The sequence below is a fragment of the Hemibagrus wyckioides genome, linkage group LG04, assembly GCF_019097595.1.
Source record: "Hemibagrus wyckioides isolate EC202008001 linkage group LG04, SWU_Hwy_1.0, whole genome shotgun sequence".
Lineage (NCBI taxonomy): Eukaryota > Metazoa > Chordata > Actinopteri > Siluriformes > Bagridae > Hemibagrus > Hemibagrus wyckioides.
The window spans coordinates 5388655-5411198 of NC_080713.1; the positions used below are offsets into that span (position 1 = coordinate 5388655).

General features: G+C 39.9%; 3 protein-coding genes across 4 annotated transcripts in view; 1 reads left to right on the plus strand and 2 right to left on the minus strand.

The window, feature by feature from the left end:
• LOC131352047 (potassium/sodium hyperpolarization-activated cyclic nucleotide-gated channel 4-like) overlaps positions 1–2825 on the minus strand; it is a 55635-nt gene extending 52810 nt beyond the window's left edge. Inside the window, exons 1-2 of the mRNA XM_058387885.1 lie at positions 2688–2825; positions 1828–2511 (exon numbers count right to left, since the gene is read on the minus strand). Of these exons, the coding sequence (XP_058243868.1) occupies positions 1828–2498 (671 nt within the window). The 5' untranslated portion in view covers positions 2499–2511; positions 2688–2825. The remainder of the gene's footprint in view (positions 1–1827; positions 2512–2687) is intronic.
• Positions 2826–6155: 3330 nt separating this feature from the next.
• Positions 6156–15431, plus strand: rec114 (REC114 meiotic recombination protein). Its single transcript, XM_058388306.1, has 7 exons — positions 6156–6225; positions 6752–6758; positions 8453–8567; positions 10213–10296; positions 10888–11061; positions 14768–14839; positions 15035–15431. Exons 1-7 carry the CDS (start codon positions 6156–6158, stop codon positions 15197–15199), a joined length of 687 nt encoding a protein of 228 aa, XP_058244289.1. The 3' UTR covers positions 15200–15431.
• A 642-nt stretch (positions 15432–16073) lies between these two features.
• Positions 16074–22544, minus strand: part of nptnb (neuroplastin b) — a 49841-nt gene continuing 43370 nt past the window's right edge. For both annotated transcript variants that reach the window (XM_058387650.1, XM_058387649.1), the window contains 3 exons: positions 20204–20225; positions 19221–19299; positions 16074–17201 (listed from right to left, as the gene is read on the minus strand). In XM_058387650.1, coding sequence (XP_058243633.1) covers positions 19239–19299; positions 20204–20225 — 83 coding nt within the window. In that variant the 3' untranslated portion in view covers positions 16074–17201; positions 19221–19238. The remainder of the gene's footprint in view (positions 17202–19220; positions 19300–20203; positions 20226–22544) is intronic.

Consider the following 22544-nt stretch of genomic DNA (forward strand, 5'->3'; position numbering starts at 1 on the left):
AGAAACTAAAAGTAAACTAAACTGAAACCACACATCGTCGAAATTATCCAAAGTATAAAAACACAACAGGACTAGATTATAACTTTTTTTGTTTATGATGTTTGGAATTTCTTGGAAACCCAGAATCCAGAAAAAAAATTCCAATCATAAATGTAGTAGCTGTCTAACTGTGTTTAACTGTGTGTGTGTGTGTGTGTGACCTCATTATTACGCCATCAATCCCACCTCGTGACATAACACATTTCTCAGCACTAATAGTTTCATTGTTAAGCTATTGACGGTTCTTCGATTTTTAGCCGTCCCTTCTAATACCACGACCATCCTTATCTGCTCCAGTGTCTGGTTCTTTATTCCTCATGTACCGGATGCATTTTTGATGATGCTGCATTGTCCTTTCCTGCCATTTTGCAGCTCCCATACTCTGACCTTGTTATATGAGGTGGTAATTACTGAGGAATATGTACGACGAAGGAGAAGACTAATCTGTAATAAATCCTGGACATTCTGCGAAGTGTCTAAAAGACACCGTCATGCCACGTTATTTAGAGAGCTGACGAGAACAATCCCAAATCACTCAGAATTTAATACTAATCAGGTAAGATCTGTCCTGAAACCTGATGCTGAAAAGACTTAGAGACAAGTTTTCTTGTCCACACATACAGGAACAGTTCATGTCGGAAATCTCTTCTTAAAAGACACCAAACTAAATAAATCTACATATCCACAGAACCTGCAAATGGTTCAATCTTTGAATACTTTGTTTGCATTAACACCAAAATGATTAGACATACAGTAAATCGAGTTGTACATGCTATAAATCACAAACCCAGATACGATCACGATCATTTTTACAGTAATGGTTTTCCCCCAGCACACCTACATCCAAGCATCTGGCCACTGTCATATCTAACGTATGGAGTCAATGTCATCCTCAAGGACACAACTTCATTATTAAATAGTGAGAGTGAGCAGATGCCATGTAAAAGCCTAACTGCTAATGTCACCTCTAATGTCTAGGAAAGACTTCACTAACCAGATAAGTTTTTTTTATTTTATTTTTTATTAATATCCCATTTAGAAAAGGTGAGAAAAAAAAATTCTATACTTTTTTTCCCCATAATAAAGTTCTCTCAAAACAAATTAGAAATGTTTCCAACTGGGACATGTTCTCTGCCTGAACTACATTGAGCAAATGGAAAACATAATTGACTTTCAAACACAGTGTGGCGCCTCGTTCCTCACTGTATAGTTTGTGGGGGAAAAACGCATTATCCTCATTATCTGTAAATGATCTGTAATCTTTACTCTGTACAACTAGGCATGTCAAGTAAATTGAAGTTTGCTTCTTTTCGATGGGTTAATCACTCTCTCACCACCTAGGCCTGTTATCCTCACTCTCAGGGGCAACAGGACTGAACTAGGTTGTATTTTAATTAGAGAGAAATATTTGTAAAGGAACATAAGAATTACAGGTACATCACCTAAAAGAACCATGAGAGCTTTTACATTGTACCTAGAGGAACAATAATGTACATATACAGTAATCTGTGACAGTATTTATGTAGTCTATAAGTGTTCCAAGTTTATAAATGGTACTACTGGAAACCGTTTTCTGAAAGGCAAACCCTCATGTTTAAAGTTGTACATAATAACTTTCTTTAGAGGAATATAATGAAGGACCCTTCAGAGACACCATATGACCTTGTATTTTAAAACGTATATAAATGTCATACTGTATAAATTATAGCAATTTAAAAAAAAATACCTGTCTAATTTTTATCAACTTTAACAATATTCCGTCTTTTTATGTACTGATTTATTTTTTACCTGAAATCACTGTAGGGGTGTATAATCCAAAATCCGGCCGATTTTACGCGCTCCTGTTCGCGCTCCACCGCCTTCTCGCTCCCGAACATCCTCAGGGAGAACTTGTTAACCCCGGGCTGCAGCATGGCACCAAACTGCCTGTGCATGAAACCCGCCTGGTAGTACCTCTCATCGTCGGCCAGAACATGCTCAATGCCGCCGTCCAGCTTGGCAAACCCCGGGTACCGTTCTGGAGTGCCGCGCGCTCCCGGTTCCACACCACCACCAGCAGTGCTACCAGCGCCACTACCTCCACCTCCTCCTCTCGCTCCGGGTGGACTCTCCTCGCTCGGACTTGGGTCAGCCTCGGCGATCAGACGCTTCTCTTCGGCTGAGTCCGATTCGTGGCTGTGGCGGCCGGCGAGCGAGGACAAGCTGCCTCGAAACCTCCGGCAGTCGCCGTTCGAGTTGCTTTTCGCGCCCCGGGCCGCCTCCGGGTCTGCGAGCGCCGCCGCCGCCGATGCCACGGACGCCGCGTCTGCGTTTCTGCTGCTCTCAGCGGCGCCCGGAGACGGCAGCGGCTTCATCCTGATGCTCCTCCGGCGCGCGTCCCGGTCTCCGTCTTCCCCGTCGCACATGGTCGAAGCGTTCCGGCCGACGTGCTGTGGCAAACTGTAAAGCCTTTTGCGCATGGAAGGATGCAACCTGTGCACAGTGGCATTGGCTATCAGGTCAATGACAGAACAGGTTCACATTGTTTACAGTTTCCTACTAAAATGTGCCCCCGTATATTTGTGTAAGTCTACTGCCTTTTATCCACATCTAGTCTATAACCTGAGCTCCTGTGCATGCATATGCAAGAAGATAATCTCGGACGTTACCTGTCAGCTCAGATGATCTGCGCGCTCCCGTTCAGTCGGGACATGCCCACTCCAGCTGCAAGGCACTGTGCTTCTCTATTCCGTTAAGACCATAGAAAAGTCATAGGTTAAAAAAAAACGAAAAAGAAAGAAAAAAACACGTAATAAAATAATAAGAACAAAGCAGCTTTGGGGATACCTCACCATGCACGCCCCGGAAGGATGGAGAGGAGACGCGCGGAGGTCATGGACGTTAGTGAGGCATCAAGCCTCCAGATCCCCCTATCGGCTGTCAATAATCAACAAGGCAAGGCGAGGCGCTCGCGCAGCCAAGAGCGCCGCTGACATCACCGCCGTCCGCCGAGCTGAGAGGCTCGCACCGACTTCATGAATATTCATGAGGATGCTAATCTATCAGGTTGCCATAGGAGCGATGGAGGCAAACAAGCCCCGCCCACACCCGTAAGGTCTGAACCGGGTTGCTGATCGATTAAAAGCTTTGTCCTCGATGTCTGTCGGATTAGCATTGCCAGACCGCGTTAAAACCTTCAGAATGATCTTTTTGTCAGGGTTAATTGTCTGCCAACATCACAGACATAGATCAACTTCCTTCCTGAAGAGTGTACTTACATCTCTTAAGTGGTGATTTGCTATACTCCCATTTAAATCAGTTAAACAAAGACAACTGACCCAATTACCATTAACCATTTTGTCCCAGCAAGGAAATTATTAATTATACCACATATGCTCCATCCTTACTGGTATTTAATGAACTACTGCATAAATCTGTAGTTCTTAAATCGGGGTCTGTAAACCACAGACAGGAAGTTTTGTTACAGTGCTTGAAATCATAATACACCATTACAAACACTATTAGGTCTATATTGAGTTGTGTACGTGAAAAAAGCTGTACTGAGGGCTATTTTTTGTTTGTTTTGTTGTTGCTGCTGCTGTTGACAGTTAAAGGGGTCCCTGGCTGCTAGAGACCCCTGACTATATATATTTTTAAAGTGACTAGATTTTCACTAGACTTTATAAAAATGGGCTCCGGGGACATCCGGGGGCAGTTGTAGGCTGGTAGTGTTAGATATAAGTATCAAATACTATAAGCTACTGTTGTTATATTTGCTGTAAGCAATTGCTATAGCTTTAAGTCTCTCTGGACTCTGTTTAAACAGATGTCACATTGTGTTAATTTGCAGGATGTTATTCATCTATTAGACTTTAGATTAGAAATGGAAAAGCAAAGAGATAAAAAATAAACAAAAAATCTGGTTGATTCGATGCAAAAATGTTTGAATTCTGTTAGTAGAAAGTTCAGGAAATAAAACAATAAAAGATTAGATATAAATATTTTAGAAATATCCGTGAGAACAGGGATGGTTGTATCATTTTTATTACATTTCTGCCTATACCTCAGAGCTCATTTAAGCTAGAAGTATTTCAGCAGCATCATATGCCTGAACAGAATGTGCAAAGCAAATGCCTGTCAGCCTAAACAAGTGAAACAACTGAACTGAACATTCTCTCTCTCTCTCTCTCTCTCTCTCTCTCTCTGTGTGTGTAAGTGTGTGTGTGTGTGTGTGTGTAAGAGAGAGAGAGAGAGAGAGTGTAGATAAAGCAGATACTGAAAGTAAGTGAGAAATGTATTATTTATCATGTGTTATAGAATTTGCTTTTTACTTGAGCTGCATAATATTTATAACCCAGTCAACTTTCTGCTAATGTTGTAGCGGTTAGTTGCCCTAAATCAAAATAGCTAATACAACACAAATAATATTAGTGAACCAACTAGCTGTATAGGGTGAATATAAAATATTTAATTCTACTCCGACTTTATCAAGTGTTATAGGGTTGCCACTGCATCTTAAAATAAACAATCAACTGAACTTTAATTATGAAGCCAACTAATTAAGCCATCTAAAAAATTTTGCTGCAATGTGTCATTGGGGAAAATTGTTAATAGAATGTACACTATATTGTCAAAAATTTTGGGACACATCCAAATCATTGAATACAGGTGTTTTTCAGGGGTTAGGTTTTGCCCCTTAGTTCCAATGAAAGGAACTCTTAATGCTTCAGCATACCAAGACATTTTGGACAATTTCATGCTCCCAACTTTGTGGGAACAGTTTGGGGATGACCCCTTCCTGTTCCAACATGACTGCACACCATTGCACAATTCAAGGACCATAAAGACATGGATGAGTGAGTTTGGTGTAAAGGAACTTGACTGGCCTGCACCTGAGTCCTGACCTCAACACGATAGAACACCTTTGGGATGATTTAGAGCAGAGACTGCGAGCCAGGCCTTCTCATCCAACCTCAGTGCCTGACCTCACAAATGTGCTTCTAGAGGAATGGTCAAAAATTCCCATAAACACACTCCTAAACCTTGTGAAAAGCCTTCCCAGAAGAGTTGAAGCTGTTATAGCTGCAAAGGGCGGGACAACTCCATATTACATTCATGTGCATGTAAAGGCAGAAGTCCTAAAACTTTTGTCAACATAGTGTATGTCAAATATTATTACCACTTACACAGACTGTGGTAGTCATGACCAAGCACTTGCACTTACAGCCTGCATGAAAGATATTTATGATATCATGGGAACTGGGAACTGGGAACCTCCCACTTCCCACGTTAGATTGTCAACATGAACACAGCCATCTGAAAAACAGTTTTCTGTCACATGCTACAAAAACAGGAATTAAAGAGTTGTGTGATTAATGCTTAATTGGCATTTTAAGTGAGACTGCAGCACAGCAACAAGAGCGGACAATAACAAGTAGCTTAGCAATCAGCTAGCCGGCCTGTGATAATTATATGAGTAATAACTGTAATGTTCTGAGAACAGTGTTAGTATGTTCACTGTTATAGATTTTACCAAATATGTATAGTAATTGGTATAAATCAAATACTGCTATAAACTAATTTAAATGTAGAGAAAGGGGACTTCAGGCTGTTCACAGCCATGTTGATTTGGGAAAGAAACTGGTAAAAGAAAGAAGTTGAGGGGAATTTTCAAGTTGGCTTTTTGAAGTTGCAACCTTGTCTTAAACGCAGCATTACATACAACAATGAACATTTTAATATTTACTTATGTATTTACTACACAGTGCTGCTTTCACAAGTGAAATACTGATTAAAATGAGGCTGTTAGCTTGTTGCTAGCAGGAAAAGACGATCTCCCCCATATTCATTACAGCCTGCATTCAACATGCTTTAATTATGCTTGTAAAATTGACTATGGAAGCAGCCGCCATTTTGAGAAGCGTTGGTGTTTGAAAGGTTACGTCTTAAACCGCGTACTAACACACTAGATAGTCTATCTAAATAGTGCTCCACCAAACGGTGCGCTCGTTTACACAGCGCACTTTATAGAGCGGTACTACTCGGATTAGGACGTAGCCAATCTTTCAAGCTATTCCCCTGTTCATCTTGTCATTTCGTTAAAAAATGTCGGAAGGAAATACAACAAACAAAGTTTTATGGAAGTTAAAACGTTACGGACGTTTTCTGCCAAAAGCCAAAAATGTCGGGGGAAGCTCTTCATGGAAGGTAAAGTTAATAATTTTACAAATTAGCTTAGCTTAGCTAGAAAACAAGCCTGACTAGCTAGCTGAAATGAATGCAAGGATGGCTCATTAGCTTTATCATTAGCTAACAATGACAGCAGTCTAACACAAAAAGTTTCACTAGTTTTTAGTCTTGGTTATAATTTGAGGGATTTAAGGTATATAAAGTCGGAAAATGGATCAAACGTTGAACATTTTAATTAGCACAAGAAGTTTAGTTGACTTTACATGCTAATTAGTGCAGACTTTCATTTAGCTTAAACTTCATGAATATAATTTATGAATTAAAACTAATTTAAAATGTCATCAAAGCATGTTTACCCCTTATAAAATATTTATTTATTTATTTGTTCGTTCGTTCGTTCGTTCCTTCCTTCCTTCATTCATTCATTCATTCATTTATTTATTTGATTTTAATGCATCAAAAATCAAAAGTTTGGACACTAAATATATGCTTAAATATTTTTTAAATTGTCTCAAAGTTCTGAATAAAAATAAATAGTTTTAAGAAAGTAAGTAAATAAATAAATATGTGAATACATAAATAAATAAATAGTTCTACTGATTTCTATTTGTTTTAAAGTTACTAGGCTTCAAACTGTTCTCGGTAATGGTGGCTTGCACAGTTAGAGTCAATTAGGAGTGCAGCACTAAGACCTATAAGTCCACCTGATATGAAATAATGAAACGATGGAACCCCTTGGAGTCCACAGAATACACTTCGAGAAACACAGAACTAGTAAACAAGAAAACCCACTGTGCCAGCTTTGCAGAGATTTTTTTTTTATTCCTTTTAAAATAAAAACACTGACTGGATATCTGACCTGCTAGGACACGGACACACACACACACATACACACCCTCTATGAACCCTATGAGCTCAGAAATCGTTCAGTATGGACAGCACTGTTTAAGGCATATTAGATCTTCCTTCTTCTGCCTGTTTTAAATCTAAAGTTAAGGAGCCTTAAAGACCGACATGGGTTAAGACGTGTTTTGATTTAGTGTGAGGTGCTTTAACTGGAATTTCTTTTCAGAACGAACTGAAATCACATCTAATGGTAAGAGCAGACGATTGCAAAAAAGTTCTACCTTCCTAACCATCCAGTGCAAGTCCATACTTATTACTGGCCCAGTTATCTCTGTGGAATGATGCTGAGACAATATGTATGTCCAGAACCACACTCTGTTCCTTGTACAATACTAATTAAGGGATGCTTGCTGCTACATAATATAAATCATCATTACAAGATAGCAGGAACGTTCCTAAAATCACACTCCAGTAAGGTCTGAATTATACACCGATCAGGCATAACATTATGATCACTGAGAGGTGGAGTGAATAACACAGATGATCTCCTCATCATGGCACCTGTTAGTGGGTGGGATATATTAGGCAGCAATTTGTCCTCAAAGTTGATGTGTTGGAAGCAGGAAAAATGGGCAAGCGTAAGGATTTGAGCGAGTTTGACGAAGGGCCAGATTGTGATGGCTAGACAACTGGATCAGAGCATCTCCAAATCTGCAGCTCTTGTGGGGTGTTCCTGATCTGCACAGAGTCTTTCCCAGGGAAAAGTCTGTGCAAGGCGGGAATACATCCTTGATGGGATGCCAGTTCATTACAGGACAACACACACAAACACAAACTGACAGTGGCAATTTAGTGTAGCCACACCACTTGGTGGGTGGAAGAAAACTGGAGAATCTGGAGCAAAATCCCCCGAAAGAGTAACCTGAGCTCAGGATTGAACCGTGGACAGTGGAGTGGCCACTCTTCGTGAATTTACCATCCAAAAACTGAAAACTTTAGAAATAATAGTAATGGAGTTTCCGTGTTGTTTTATCATTTCAATACACTTTGTGTCCAAGGTATTTTTATTGTTTTTTTTTTATTAAGCTATAAACACAATTAGGCTTACATTTGCATCCACCAGTTTAATTTTAAACATTATTACAATAGCAGAAAATATTATAAAGACGTTCAATTTGATCAGACCGGCAAACCAACCAGCTTTTCCAGGTGCACTTGAAAGTAAAGACTTTATAATCTCACCAACTGTGAAATACAGCCATCCACAGTGCATTAGAAAGCAGCGTGGAAGGTAATTGCCTGAAAATCTGCATGTTTTAAATATTTATAAGTTACTCAAGCTGCTAAATACAGCTGGGGGTGACACCATAAATCATTTTATTTTTTATTTTTACACAAGGTACTCTTTTTTGCATTTATTAAAGGTGTTCGAGTCCAGTGAAAGTAAAGGCATGTTGGAGCTGATGATACTGGAATCTGGGCATCTGCTGGTCTCACAGGCTCAGGAACTATTGGTAAGGTCTTGAAGAGATGCTTTACACATTTACACGTCCCACGCAAGGAAGAGCAGGCCGCTTGCACCCTATTATTTTATTTTATCCAGTCTGTTCAAGGCAGATACAGTAGAAAACACTATAACTGCTTAGTGTGGTGTTTCTCTTTATCCTGAACAGAAATTGCCCGTATAACCCGCTGATGGCGAGGGCAAACGCATCCTGAGCTCCTGTGATATCTCCCAACAATAAGCTGAAATCATGGACGGTGAAGCCAAACAGAGAGAAATTAGCAGCAGAACAGGAATTTGCCAAAGAGAGCATTCAGGACAATACTCTTGGTCCTTTGATAGCCAGAGAGAGCAGACACTGATTTATTGCACCCATAATCTTAATGTATGACTGTGAGCAAAAGGGGAAAAATCTTTTCTTTCTTTTTTCTTTTTTGCTTCTGTAATCTTTTTTTCTCTAGGCATGACTAATATTTTGTTTAGAGCGTGGAGAAAGAAGTTATCAAGTGGGTCATCTGGATTAGATCTGCATGCACATGCACAGAATATCTGTCTTGAAAAAGAAAAAAAAAAAAAAAAAGTATAACTAGATGTATTTTGAAAATCTGCCAGTTCTTCTGTAGAGGTTGAAATCTGGCGATTGAAGGTCATAATTGAGTATATAATTGATATTATTTTCATCCTCGTTAAACTGCTCAGAGAGCCCTCGTGTTCGGTGAAGGGGCGGAGTCATCCTGGAAAAGATCACGCCCCTCGTGATTGAAATGTTTCATAATCAGGTAGAAGGACTCTGCATTGATTTGCAGTGACAAGTGAACTCGCGCCATGGCAGACAAAATAAATGGGACCCGCGTCACAGAGCCAGAGGGTTTGTTTGTTTTTTTTATTTTTTTTTATTTTTATATATAATAGATGTAATATAATCAAGCACAGTACACAAAGTTTACAGAAAAATGTGTTTTGAAGAAAGAAATAGAAATAGCCTTTATTTGTCACATATACATTACAGCATAGTGAAATTCTTTCTTCGCATATCCCATCCTTGGAGGTTGGAGTCAGAGCGCAGGGTCAGCCATGATACAGGGTCCCTGGAGCAGAAAGGGTTAAAGGCCTTGCTCTAGGGTGTCAACAGTGGCAGCTTGGCAGTGCTGGGGCTTGAACCCACAAACTTCCAGTCAACGACCCAGAGCCTTAACCACTTGAGCCACCACCGCCCCTATTTGGATAAACAAGCAAAGCTTAACAAGCTATAAAAATATATATATAATGAATATTTTTATGATTCTGAAGTTTTGAGCTTTCTGGCAGCAGAGCATGTAAGTTTTTGGAAAGCTGATTTTTGGCTCCGCTCGTTTGGCAAAGGGGAAATTCCTGTTTCTGGCAAGCCACATAGGCATTTGAGGATTTTATGGAAATAGACCCCCCTGCAGGAATGTTAAGGGAATTTCAGCTTAGTCAGTAAATCCTCACAATGCTTTACTTGTGGAATAACAATTATTGGTAATTCTGGCTTGTCTATTGAAAATATGAGGGTTTAACAAAGACACTTCTGAGATTGAAGTATTTGTCAGTCTTTCAGACACTCTTTCCTTGCCATCATGTCACACTGGGTTTTGTTTTCTTCTCTGTTTTTTTTTTGTTTTTTGTTTTTGCAGGAAGGCTTCTCTCTTCTCAATGCTCAGAGCTTCCTGAAGATCCAGCAGAAATCAGACAGCCTGCTTTTCTACTTCACACTGAAGGTGAGAGGTTGGAAAACACACCACCATGAACCGAAAAAACCCGAAATATATTTAATATGGAAACAAGGCAGACAGTAGTTGGATGACAGGTGATAGATATATATTCCCAGAAGCAGGATCTACCTTCTTCTCATTCCTAGCTGTGACAGATCATCATATGCAAATGTACAGGAGTAGGTGTTCTCTGTGACCTTGAGCTGAAGCTGCAGAGATGTATGCTTTAAGTTTCCGGTTTCTTAATTAAGTCAATTATCTCTCTCTCCACCAACTGGAAGACTGTAACTAAAAACGATTACAGTATGAATACCGATGAAGGATGGCTAATGAATACGAGGACACACATAGCATAGAGTGAACATGTGTGAGGGAGGCGGGGACCAAATGTGCCAACACGGCTAGGAATACCCAGCAGTTTTGACCTTGTGGGGGACCTTTGTTCGGGAAATGCTTTAAAAAAGCTGCAGCTTTTATTTTAAAGAATCACTGAGGGATTGATTTAGGTGTAGGCAAAAAATTAGTAAGCACTGTTAATTGTTAGTGGAAGGTCCTCAGACAGATAGTAAAACAGACGTGTGTGTATGTGTTTCACAGGAAGAGAGTCGTATGATACGACTACAGTTTGAGGGCAGCAGCAGGTCTGAAGCTGTTGATTTATGCAGGCAGGCAGTCGAGAGATTGAATGAATATCTGCCTGTAGGCACCCAGGAGCAGCCTGGCCCTTCATCTGCAGCCCACACCACTGAAATCTCTAACCAGCAACAGCAGGTACACTACATGAAAGACTATATACAGTATATATACATCATATATATATATATATATATATATATATATATATATATATATATATATATATATATATATATATATATATATATATATACACACACACACACACACACACACACACACACACACACACACACACACACACACACACACTACTACTACTTATATATACATACATACACACACAACTGCAGCTCTTCTTCAGTATCTTATCAAAAGTGGTCCAAGGAAGGAACAGTGGTGAACCAGCGAAAGGGTCATGGGTGGCCAAGGTTCATTGATGCACGTGGGGAGGGAAAGCTGGCCCATGTGATCCGATCCAACAGACAAGCTACTGTTGCTCAAATTCCTGAAGAAGTTAATGCAGGTTCTGATAGAAAGGTGTCAGAATACACAGTGCATGACGGGTCAGATCTGTTGTTATGCCTGATCGGTATATATACATATATACACATGTTATTGTACAGGATGTCTTTGTAAGCAGTAACAGTACACTTTCCCCAAACGTGTTCCAGCATAACAATGTACCTGTGCACAAAACGAACACCATGCAGCAAAGCTGAATTGGAAGAACTCGAGTGTTCTGCACAGAGCCCTGACCTCAACCCTACTGAACACCTTTGGGATGAACTGGAATGCAGACTGCAATCCAGGCCTCTTGACTCCACATCAGGGCCTGACCTCACTAATGCTCTTATGGCTGAATGAGCAAAAAACCACACAGCCACGCTCCAAAATCTAGTGGAAAGCCTTCACAGAAGATTGGAGGTTATTATAACAGCAAAAGGGATTCAATCTGGAATACGATGTTACAACAACACACATGGATGTGGGAGTATCCAATATAGTGTATGTCCGATATATATGACCAGTGGCATCACTGAGGACCAAGTGTTATTATTTTGTTTAATTTGAGTTGTGGACTATTCTAAGCACAAAGACACTGATCTGATGGTTTGAATTGATCAGCTCAAAGATAAGAACATTCCTCCCAAGCAAAAATATCCAATAACTGTAGCAACAATAGACAGGCTGCAGTCAGTAATGGTATTGTGTGCATCTCTATGGTGCGCCTCTATAAATCGTATGAATTATTGTTGCCTTTTCCCCCATTTTTTCTCAGTGTAATCTGGAATCATAAACAGTGTCAATTTGTTAACATTTGCATTCAGACAGCCATTGCATAAAACAGCACTGATATTCCTCTTCATTTCCCATTATCGTGGTCATCTGAACCTCGTGCATGTAGCTGAAGAGCAGTGAATGAGCAGAATAAACAACAATGAAATAAACAGTGTCACAAAGCCGGCACTGAATTTTAAAATGATCCAAACATCCACTTGTAGTGAGATGGGTCAAATTTGTGCCAAATATTTAGTATTACGTACCCAGTACAAAATGAAACAAATAATGACTAAATATACACTATATTGCCAAAAGTTTTGGGACGTCTGCCTTTACATGCACATGAATGTAATATGGAGTTGGCCTGCCTTTTGCAGCTATAACAGCTTCAACTCTTTTGGGAAGGTTTTCCACAAGGTTTAGGAGGAATTTTTGACCATTCCTCTAGAAGCACATTTGTGAGGTCAGGCACTGATGTTGGACGAGAAGGTCTGGCTCACAGTCTCCGCTCTAATTCATCCCAAAGGTGTTCTATCAGGTTGAGGTCAGGACTCCATCAAGTTCCTCCACACCAAACTCACTCATCTGTGTCTTTATGGACCTTGCTTTGTGCCTTTCACTGGAACTCTTAATGCTTCAGCTTCATACCAAGACATTTTGGACAATTTTATGCCGCCAACTTTGTGGGAACAGTTTGGGGATGACCCCTTCCTGATCCCACATGACTGCACACCAGTGCACAAACAAGGTCCATAAAGACATGGATGAGTGAGTTTGGTGTGGAGGAACTTGACTGGCCTGCACAGAGTCCTGACCTCAACCCGATAGAACACCTTTAGGATGAGTTAGAGCGGAGACTGCAAGCCCAACCCCTGAAAAACAACACCTGAATTCAATGATTTGGAGGAGTGTCCCAAAACTTTTGGCAATATAGTGTATAAACTGAATGGCAAGCATGAGTAAACCTCTCCAGTGACACATTTGCATAAAGCCCATTGATCAAAGCCAGTCTCTTGCAAGCATCTTATGAGTTGTTTCCAACAGAAACACAGAAATATTTCCACGACTAATTAACCAATACAGCTGTGCCTATAGATGAACAAAAATAAGCTACCATGTTCTGTTCTGTTAGTGGATCATGATTGCAGTTGTAAGGCTAAAAAACTGATCCTTTATTTTTAATCATGGTCTCATAGTAGATATTAATAATAGAATAATTTCAGTAGTGAGAAATACAAGCATGAGAAGTTTTATTATTCCAAAAACAGAGGTTTCTGGTGGTTCATGTGGGGTGAGCACTGGGGCTATCCATTACGATGATGAGCATGATGAAGATGATGCAGGTCACACATGGGTGAGTAATGACGCTTCGGTCCACTCTGAGATTGTCATACTACCTATTCAGACACTCTGAATATACATCAGCGAATATTTCCTAAGCTTTTTGAAAACAATTCAATAACGAACAGAGAGATTAATTTGCAAATGGAAACAAACACTAGTTGTAGAAACTGTAATATAGACTTTACCCAGGATTTCTTGTACTTGAACTTGACCTATGCTTATAGGATATTAACCAGGCTGCCACAGTCATTTAGAACGATAATAGCACAAAGAGTCTAAAAGGACAAACATGACCTTTTGAATATCGTGTGAAAGTCTTCACTTCAGAATGGACCACACCAAGATTTCATGTCCAGGGCAGAGAATTCAGATTGTCGCATGAACCGCTTCAGTTGTGATATGTAAAACAGAATGAGTTGGTACTCCAGCTGTCACTCACAGAGAAGAAGCTGTCGGCTCCAGTGCTATCTGATGCACGGAATAAAAAAGTGACGAGCATAGGCTTCATAGGATGGAACTTGAGAAGCACCGGCATTGACTGGCATGTGGTACGTGCTTCCATTTACAGCAGCTTTCTGTATGCAGAGATCAAGATTTAATAACAACTAAACCACTTAAGCCTTATTACTGCCATCAACTGGAGCCTCCTCTTTACAGCAGTGTGATTCAATTAAATGGAATACAATGGTAACTCATCGTATCTCCCTCAGTGTCATTAGATTTCATTGCGGTTTCAATGGGAGCGTTTAGCTTCGAAGCACATTTGTTGAACTGTTAATACAGGCTTCGCTGCATGTCAAGTGTGTCATTAAAAAAACACAATTTAACACTCAATGTAACTCGTAGTGTGTTAAACCATGCAGGCTATGCCTCTTCAGGGTTCCAGCTTACCGTTTCTCCAAGGAGAGACGTGATATGTGTAGCTTTGCTTTCACTAGATGGTGCTCAAGGAACATTCTCATTCACACAAGAACGATAGCTCTGGCAGATTCTATTACAACACTCATTTCACTGGACTGGATGGTGAAATCTTCTGCAAGTTTGGGACACATCCTTCTCCTTCTCAAAATGCACTATACAATACAATACGGTGACAGAGAACCAAGTAGTTTTGAAAAAGATGAGCACTTTTAGATAGGAATGATTGGCGTGGAAGCTCTTTGGAGTGAGACCTTAGAGTGTAATGATTGGATCTATCCCTGTGTCTCTTAAGACTCCTGTAGCGGCACCACAGGTGATCCCTGACGTTATCCAGGAATCACTGTCCATCAAGCAGCTTTCTCAGGTACCACTGAAGACTTCCTATTTGATCTACTGATTGATAAAAGACAATACAGATATCGTGTCCAGGAACATGATGTTATGAGAGCGGGATGTCATTTTCATTCAATTTTGAAGTTCAGCTTACTGTCCCAAAGTAATATCTTGTTATTATTATTTTTATACGCAGTCGCAAAGGTGTTTGTTTTTGTTTCTTTAGTATTTCCTAGGTGAGAGTGGACTGTCCCTGCCACTGGCATATCGTCATTTCACTCTGCCTCCTGGCGATATGGAGGCTCTACTACGCCTGTGTTTGCTCGACTCTGGCTTCCCTGGTTTCGTAGAAGAGGTGGAGAACAAGCTGAAAGCCCTGATCCAAGAATGAGGTACAACTCACGTAAAGGTTCACCACAGCATTCATTTACATTACTGGACAAGCGTCAGAAGAAAAGTCTGAACAACCCTGAACAACTTGCGGTCTATAATGGCGCCCAAGATTTATGTTGCAATGAAATTTTGTATTGACCTTTTTAGTTTCAACTCCTTTCATCGGCGTCAGTCTATTTTCCACTTCAGGTAATGGGTTCCTACATTATCCTCAGTGTTGTTTGAGTACCTGCTGTGGGAATTTGCCCTAGCTTCATCTCTAACTAAAGAGAGCGATGATAATCCTTTTTTTTTCTCTCCAGCTTTCTTGCCCTTCCTTCCCCACCCCCCCACCCCCATGTGCACGCTCTGCTCAAATAGATCAGCTTCCAAAGGACCAACTTTCAATTTACTAAGCAGAGTCTATTAACTAGCTATATATTGTATTGTATTTTGAGACCTGCATTTGCACCAACATCTCTCCTACTGCCAAGTTTTCATTAATAAACATTTTTTCAGGAGAATATTTCGTTTTATGGATGTAATAAATGAGGATATGAAGCTAGTGGGTGCAAGTGTTGAGGATGCAGAAGATCGGGATAGGTGGAGAGAGATGACTGGCTGTGGCCACCTCTGATGGGAAAAGCCGAAAGAAGAAGAAGTCGAATCGTTTTCTGCTATCAAACACCATCATAACTGTGCTACCAGTAATAGCGCCCCACACCCATAACATCAGTGCAGCACACAAATTCTTGAACGTATACACACACAGCAAATAACAATACAACACCAATGAACACATTAACCCGGCTAACGAATGTTAGAAGGCGGACATGTTCGACGTCTTTCAGAGTGGGCTTTTGCCAATCATTCAAACGAATCAGACACACCGGTTCATATTTTTGAGCCTTTATTTTAAAAAGAACAGTTGGTCTCACATATTATTGTAATGGCTTTAGCTCCAGCAGGTGCCATCTTTACTTATTGGTCCAGTTGCACTGCAACACACTGATACATCGTTTTCTTGAAGAGAAGTAGTCATGCAACTACAGCAGTGCATTGATGCCGTTCCTGCATCTCGATGATCCCACAACGTTAAAGCTTAGTCTCTGAAACTCATCAAAACGAACGCGGCCCAGCGTACAGTTGCCATTAATTCTATTTGAATACATATTGCATAGGATAATAGCCATGCTATACAAGATTCATATCTGACTAAAAAGAAACAAGGTTGGAGGACATAGAGGATTAAAAAACTTCTTCACTTTTTACAGATATGCTATTATAATATTTGAACACTTACAGCTCAACCTGTACAAGACATCTAGGTAATTCTAGAAAATAAATAACCTTTATTCATCTTTTAAAATTCTTTAATACATAGACAGTTCTCCGTGATTAAATACTGCTCTGCCAGTCATATCCAGGCTCTTGCAGTCCGGCTTTACATAGAACACCTTTGTTTAATTTTGTATGAGCTGATGATAAACTGTACAAAGAACTCAATGAGTGGATCTGACTTTTTTTATATATATATATATCTCACTTTGAATTTCTTAAAAAAACACACACGCTCACACACACACACACACACACTTAGGGTAATCCTCTGAAGCAACACCACACAAAGGGATAACAATAGAAAAAAATGGCATGTTATTAGGTTATGTTACTGCATGCATTCGACACGATATGCAGGTATGCAAAAGGATTCGCCTCAGAAGGATGACATGATAAAAGGAAAAAAAAAACGAAAGAAAGAAAGAACAGCACAGAAGAGAAGAGTAAAAGGAATGTGCACACCTTTTTGAATGAATTGGACCAATTGTGCTCACACATACTCACATACCATAAGACTGAATAAGGCATGCTTTAAGACAGTCCTTATTGTACTTTTCTGCCAGTGATATGCTGTTGCTGATTCGTCGGCCAAGTGAGGCAGGATATGCTTTATTAGAAATGGCCAGGAGCTTCTGCTCTCCTTGGATACCTTCATACGGTCAAGATGTGCAGTCAGTATCCTGTAGAACAGCAAGAAAATGTTTAACACACTGTATAGTGAAGTATTACTGCTGTGTTTAGTTGTTGTTGCGTTCCGATTTCCAATTACAGTTACTTAGCAACACATGAAACTTTCGGAATAGTCTGTGAAAATGTTTCCCTAACGTCTTTTAATGCATTTATTTTTATTTATGCATATCCATTGCATTTCATAGCTGTGTCTGTTGTGTAAAGAATAATACAAGACAGAATGTGCGGTTATATACGAAAATAATCCATGCTGGAGTGGTGTGATACGGCACCACACAGTCTGGAGTGTGTTATTTCACTTAAACCACGATGATTTGCCAATGATTGCGATAGTTCCTTTATTGTTGTACAACACGTCACACACATAACCATTTTAAAGTTAGATATAATACTGCGGACTGTCCACAAGACGAGTTTGTTATAGGAGCGATAAAGAGTCGTTACAACCAAGACGGATTATTAGTCTTAGTTTTCGTGAAGGAAGTGTTACTATAGAAACAGTAATGTTTAAGAACAAGTGCATTAATATTAACCTGTAGGTCCATGATACAGCTGGAACAACCTTCTGGGCCATGCTGTTATGCATACACCGACCAGGTATAATATTATGACCACCTGCCTAATCCCACTTTTACTGCCAAAACAGCCCTGACCCGTCATGCACTGTGTATTCTGACACCTTTCTATCAGAACCAGCATTAACAATTTGAGCAACAGTAGCTCGTCTGTTGGATCGGCTCACACGGGCCAGCCTTCGCTGCACACGTGCATCATTGAGCCTTGGCCGCCCATGACCCTGTCATCGGTTCACCACTGTTCCTACTTTGGACAACTTTTAATAGATACTGACCACTGCAGACCGGGAACACCCCACAAAAGCTGTAGTTTTGGAGATGCTCTGATCCAGTCATCTAGCCATCACAATCTGGCCCTTCGTCAAACTCACCTAAATTCTTACGCTTGCCCATTTTTCCTGCTTCTAACATCAACTTTGAGGACAAAATGTTCACTTGTTGCCTAATATATCCCACCCACTAACAGGTGCCATGATGAGGAGATCATCAGTGCTATTCACTTTACCTCTCACTGCTCAGAATGTTGTGCCTGATCGCTGTATATACACCTTCTGATCTGATTTTGAGGATTCAGCTGCGCTGTGGTATTCGACTTGTTCTAACACAGTACTCTTAAATTCTCAAATCAAAAGGTGTTAATTTTTAATTTTCCATAACAGCTCAGCTCTGACAGGATTTCCATTTCTACAGAAACAGCTCCTACCCAGGCGGTACTTCACATCGTGCAAGCCTAAAAGATGGATATTTTTTTTTCTTCTTTCCTTATAGGAGACTTTTGTTAATGGAAGGAATCTACAGTCAGTCCTGCCCTGGAAGAGGAGTGTGTTCCAGTTTCTCTGTAGCATAACAAACTGCATGTTTTTTGTCTTATTAACTTTTTGCTTTTTGAATAAAGAGGAACTGGAGAGGGAACGTTTGCTACGATGTAAAGGATTACGAGAACGTACGTACTTCTTTCAAAGATGTTCCACAACATATAATAAATCGCTAAAAAAGAGAGAGAGTAAATAAATGGATAATTGCAACAGTTGGCACATCTCCAGCAAGTTAAACTTGGTGAGTTTCATTAGATTTATAATGCATTTTATGACATCACTGTATAGACTTTACTATAGAGTGTAATGCATTCTCATAGACATCAAATGCCTGTTAAATGCCATAATATGTATTATAGATGAATATTGTTGTTATTGTTGTTATCGTGTTTCCTTAGCCCATCATAAATAAATATATTCTTCAGTTTTTAAGTCTATTATATTACATGTATTAGTTTGTATTCAGTTATGCATTGCGATAGTATTTCTCATAATCTGTGCAATAACAACGTTCCTTTTGAAATCTTGATCAAAACCCCTGTGTTTTCTTAATCATCTCTTTCGTAGAAGGTTTTATCTGCAAGTCATGCAGTAACAGTTGTGTATAAGTAACACTCACATTATTTGCTGTGTTTGCTCAGTTGGTGTTGCGTTGTCTCAGGTTTTTGTCTTTGTGGTTGTTAGTTGAATTGGTTTTCCTGTCCGAGAAAAAGAAAAGACATGTTTTGCATGAGGATGAATGGTAAATAATTATAGAATAGCGACAAATTAATTAAAATTACACCACCAGTCAAAATCGAGACATTAGATTGACTATATAATTTCCACTTGAAGACATTTAAGGCTGAAGGTTGTGTTTTGTGTCTTGTAGCTTTGGTTTCTTAAAATTAAATTGTTTCTTTGCATCCGTTCTTTTTTTCTTTCTGAGAAAGAAGCAGTTAGAAATATCGGTCTCTTCAGAAAGTTTAAGGAAAGCCTACTGGGTAAACTCCATCATGAAACTGGTCAAAAAAAAAAGCCAAGTTTCATTACATTCACATTTCTGGCATTTGGCGGACGCCCTTATCCAGAGCGATTTACAGTTTCTCTCATTTTATGCAATTGAGGGTTAAGGGCCTGGCTTAGGGGCCCAGCAGTGGCAGCTTGGTGGACCTGGGGTTCGAACTCGCAACCCTCTGATCAGCAGTCCACCACATCCCCCCTCATAATGTTATGCCTGCTAGGTGTTCAGTTCCTATATGTTTAACCATTAGATTATCGCCACACATACATTGCAGCACAGTGGTCACTGATCCCAGCTGAGGAAGTTGGGGTGAACCCTGACCCTCTGATCAACAGCCCAAAGCCTTAACCACTTGAGCCACCGCTTAGAAATACTGTTAAGAAAATATTTTGTTTCATACACACTGTATTATTCCCTAAATATTGCACACTGTCTGTGTCTCCATTGTTATTCTAAAATAGTACAATGTTGTGTAAAATATGAAGAGCACGAGTGGGTGTGGTCAACCATTTGACTGGTGCTGTTTGTTCAATAACTTCAGATAACATTGAGAAGCATTTATTATTATATACAGGAAATTAGGAAAGCTGGGGTCTTACATCGATCCAGCTGGTTCATCATCTTCATCCGAGACAAAAAGCAGGGCAAGGATATGAAAAGAAAGTGAAAGAAACGTATTAGTATCTGAGAAAAAAGCTCTTAGCCTGTTTTCTATTATTCTTTACTTTTATTTAATATTGAACAATACTGGTTGAAGAGTTTACATTGTCTCCCTTTATTGTCTATCAAGTAGGATATTATGTATAGGTATAGTTTTATCATACGGTTTTATAGTTTGTCTTGCCGTTCTCCGAAAACGGGTTTGTAAATATCTACAGCTGTGGGCAAGAATCAAATATGTTCTAAAAGATAGCAGCATAACCCTCAGCTAATGAGTTTCACAGCTGACATCTGTCAACATTTATGACTTACAGATCCAGGAAATAACCTAGTACCAAGCATACACTTCTGACATAGCATAACCATTCGAGACACAGATGGAGGATTAGTTAGTGTGTGAGTGTGTGAAAGCAGCATGCATCTGCAGCCTGATTCAACAGTCACCAAACAGGCGAAAAGGTCATATTTAGAGACGGAACAACATGGCTGCCGGTCAATTAACTGACACACAGTCAAGCTGTTTCAGATATACTCATACACTCATTCCCAACAAACCCATGCAAGATTTTAAAGCCACTTCAGTGCACGATGGCTTTATAATCTCATGATCTTAATCTTGAGTAACCTTTGAGTAAGCTTCACTTTGATCAATAACATGGCTGACTAGGGTCACTTCCCACATAGCTTTAATCAAGTCTGAGAAAGGAAGCGAAAACTAACCTGCCGGGATAATTGTGTAATTCAGTAAGTTTCGGACAAAAGCCAGTCAGCTGAGCGTGCTCAGTAGAATATTACGCCAGACGGTTCTCAAAAAAGACTGATCAGCTAATTCAGCTGGCTTCAATGCTTTATCCTTTCCTTAAATATCTTTTTTCCAATCATTCTGTGATTATATATGTACAGTAGGACCCCGTATCGGAGGGGGATACGTTCCAAATCCCCCAGCGAATGCCTGAAACCGGAGACTGTAGCAGAAAACTATATACAGTGCATACTGTGACACAGCATCAGTAGCACAAATTACTTTGCCTTTTTCTACAATTGCTCGCATAGACGATTTGTTATTACCATACATTTTAACAACCTCAGCACCATTAAGTCAAGAATTTTCACCTTTCCATGAATCTTTTCACCTTGGGTCATTTGAGGCCCATCTTGAGCAAAATAAGGGTTACTTGAACATAAGCGGTGCAGTACCGTGATCTGAAAAGCGAGTAAGTGACTAAAGGCGGGGTAGCGTATACAGTGTGTATACCCTGGACAAATGGAAGGGTAACGTCCCACAAGATTTCCTCATGTTACTCAGAATGGTGCGCTGTCTAAATTATTAATGTTCACTGTATTTCTGGAATTTTCTATTTAATGTTTTTGGAACATGGTTAAGTGAAACCACGGGAACTGACAGAGCGGCTACAGGGGTTTTATTGTGTGTGTATGTGTGTATAGACAGATGGACGGACAGTCATACAGAGTCACATAGATGGGTAGATAGACAGACAGACAGACAGATAGACAGACATAGATAGATAGACAGACAGATCGATAGATAGATAGGCAGACATACAGGCAGGCAGACAGATAGATAGATAGATAGATAGATAGATAGATAGATAGATAGATAGATAGATAGATAGATAGATAGATAGATAGATAGATAGATAGATAGATAGATAGATAGATAGATAGATAGATAGATAGATAGATAGATAGATAGATAGATAGATAGGCAGGCAGGCAGGCAGGCAGGCAGGCAGGCAGGCAGGCAGATAGATAGATAGATAGATAGATAGATAGATAGATAGACAGACAGGCAGATAAATAGATAGACAGACAGACAGATAGATAGATAGATAGATAGACAGAGCGGCTACAGGGGTTTTATTGTGTGTGTATAGACAGATGGACGGACAGTCATACAGATAGTCACATAGATGGGCAGATAGATAGATAGATAGGTAGACAGACAGACAGACAGACAGATCGATAGATAGATAGATAGATAGATAGATAGATAGATAGATAGATAGATAGATAGATAGACAGATAGACAGATAGATAGATAGATAGATAGGCAGGCAGGCAGATAGATAGATAGATAGATAGATAGACAGACAGACAGACAGACAGACAGACAGACAGACACAGACAGGCAGATAAATAGATAGACAGACAGACAGATAGATAGATAGATAGACAGAGCGGCTACAGGGGTTTTATTGTGTGTGTATAGACAGATGGACGGACAGTCATACAGATAGTCACATAGATGGGCAGATAGAG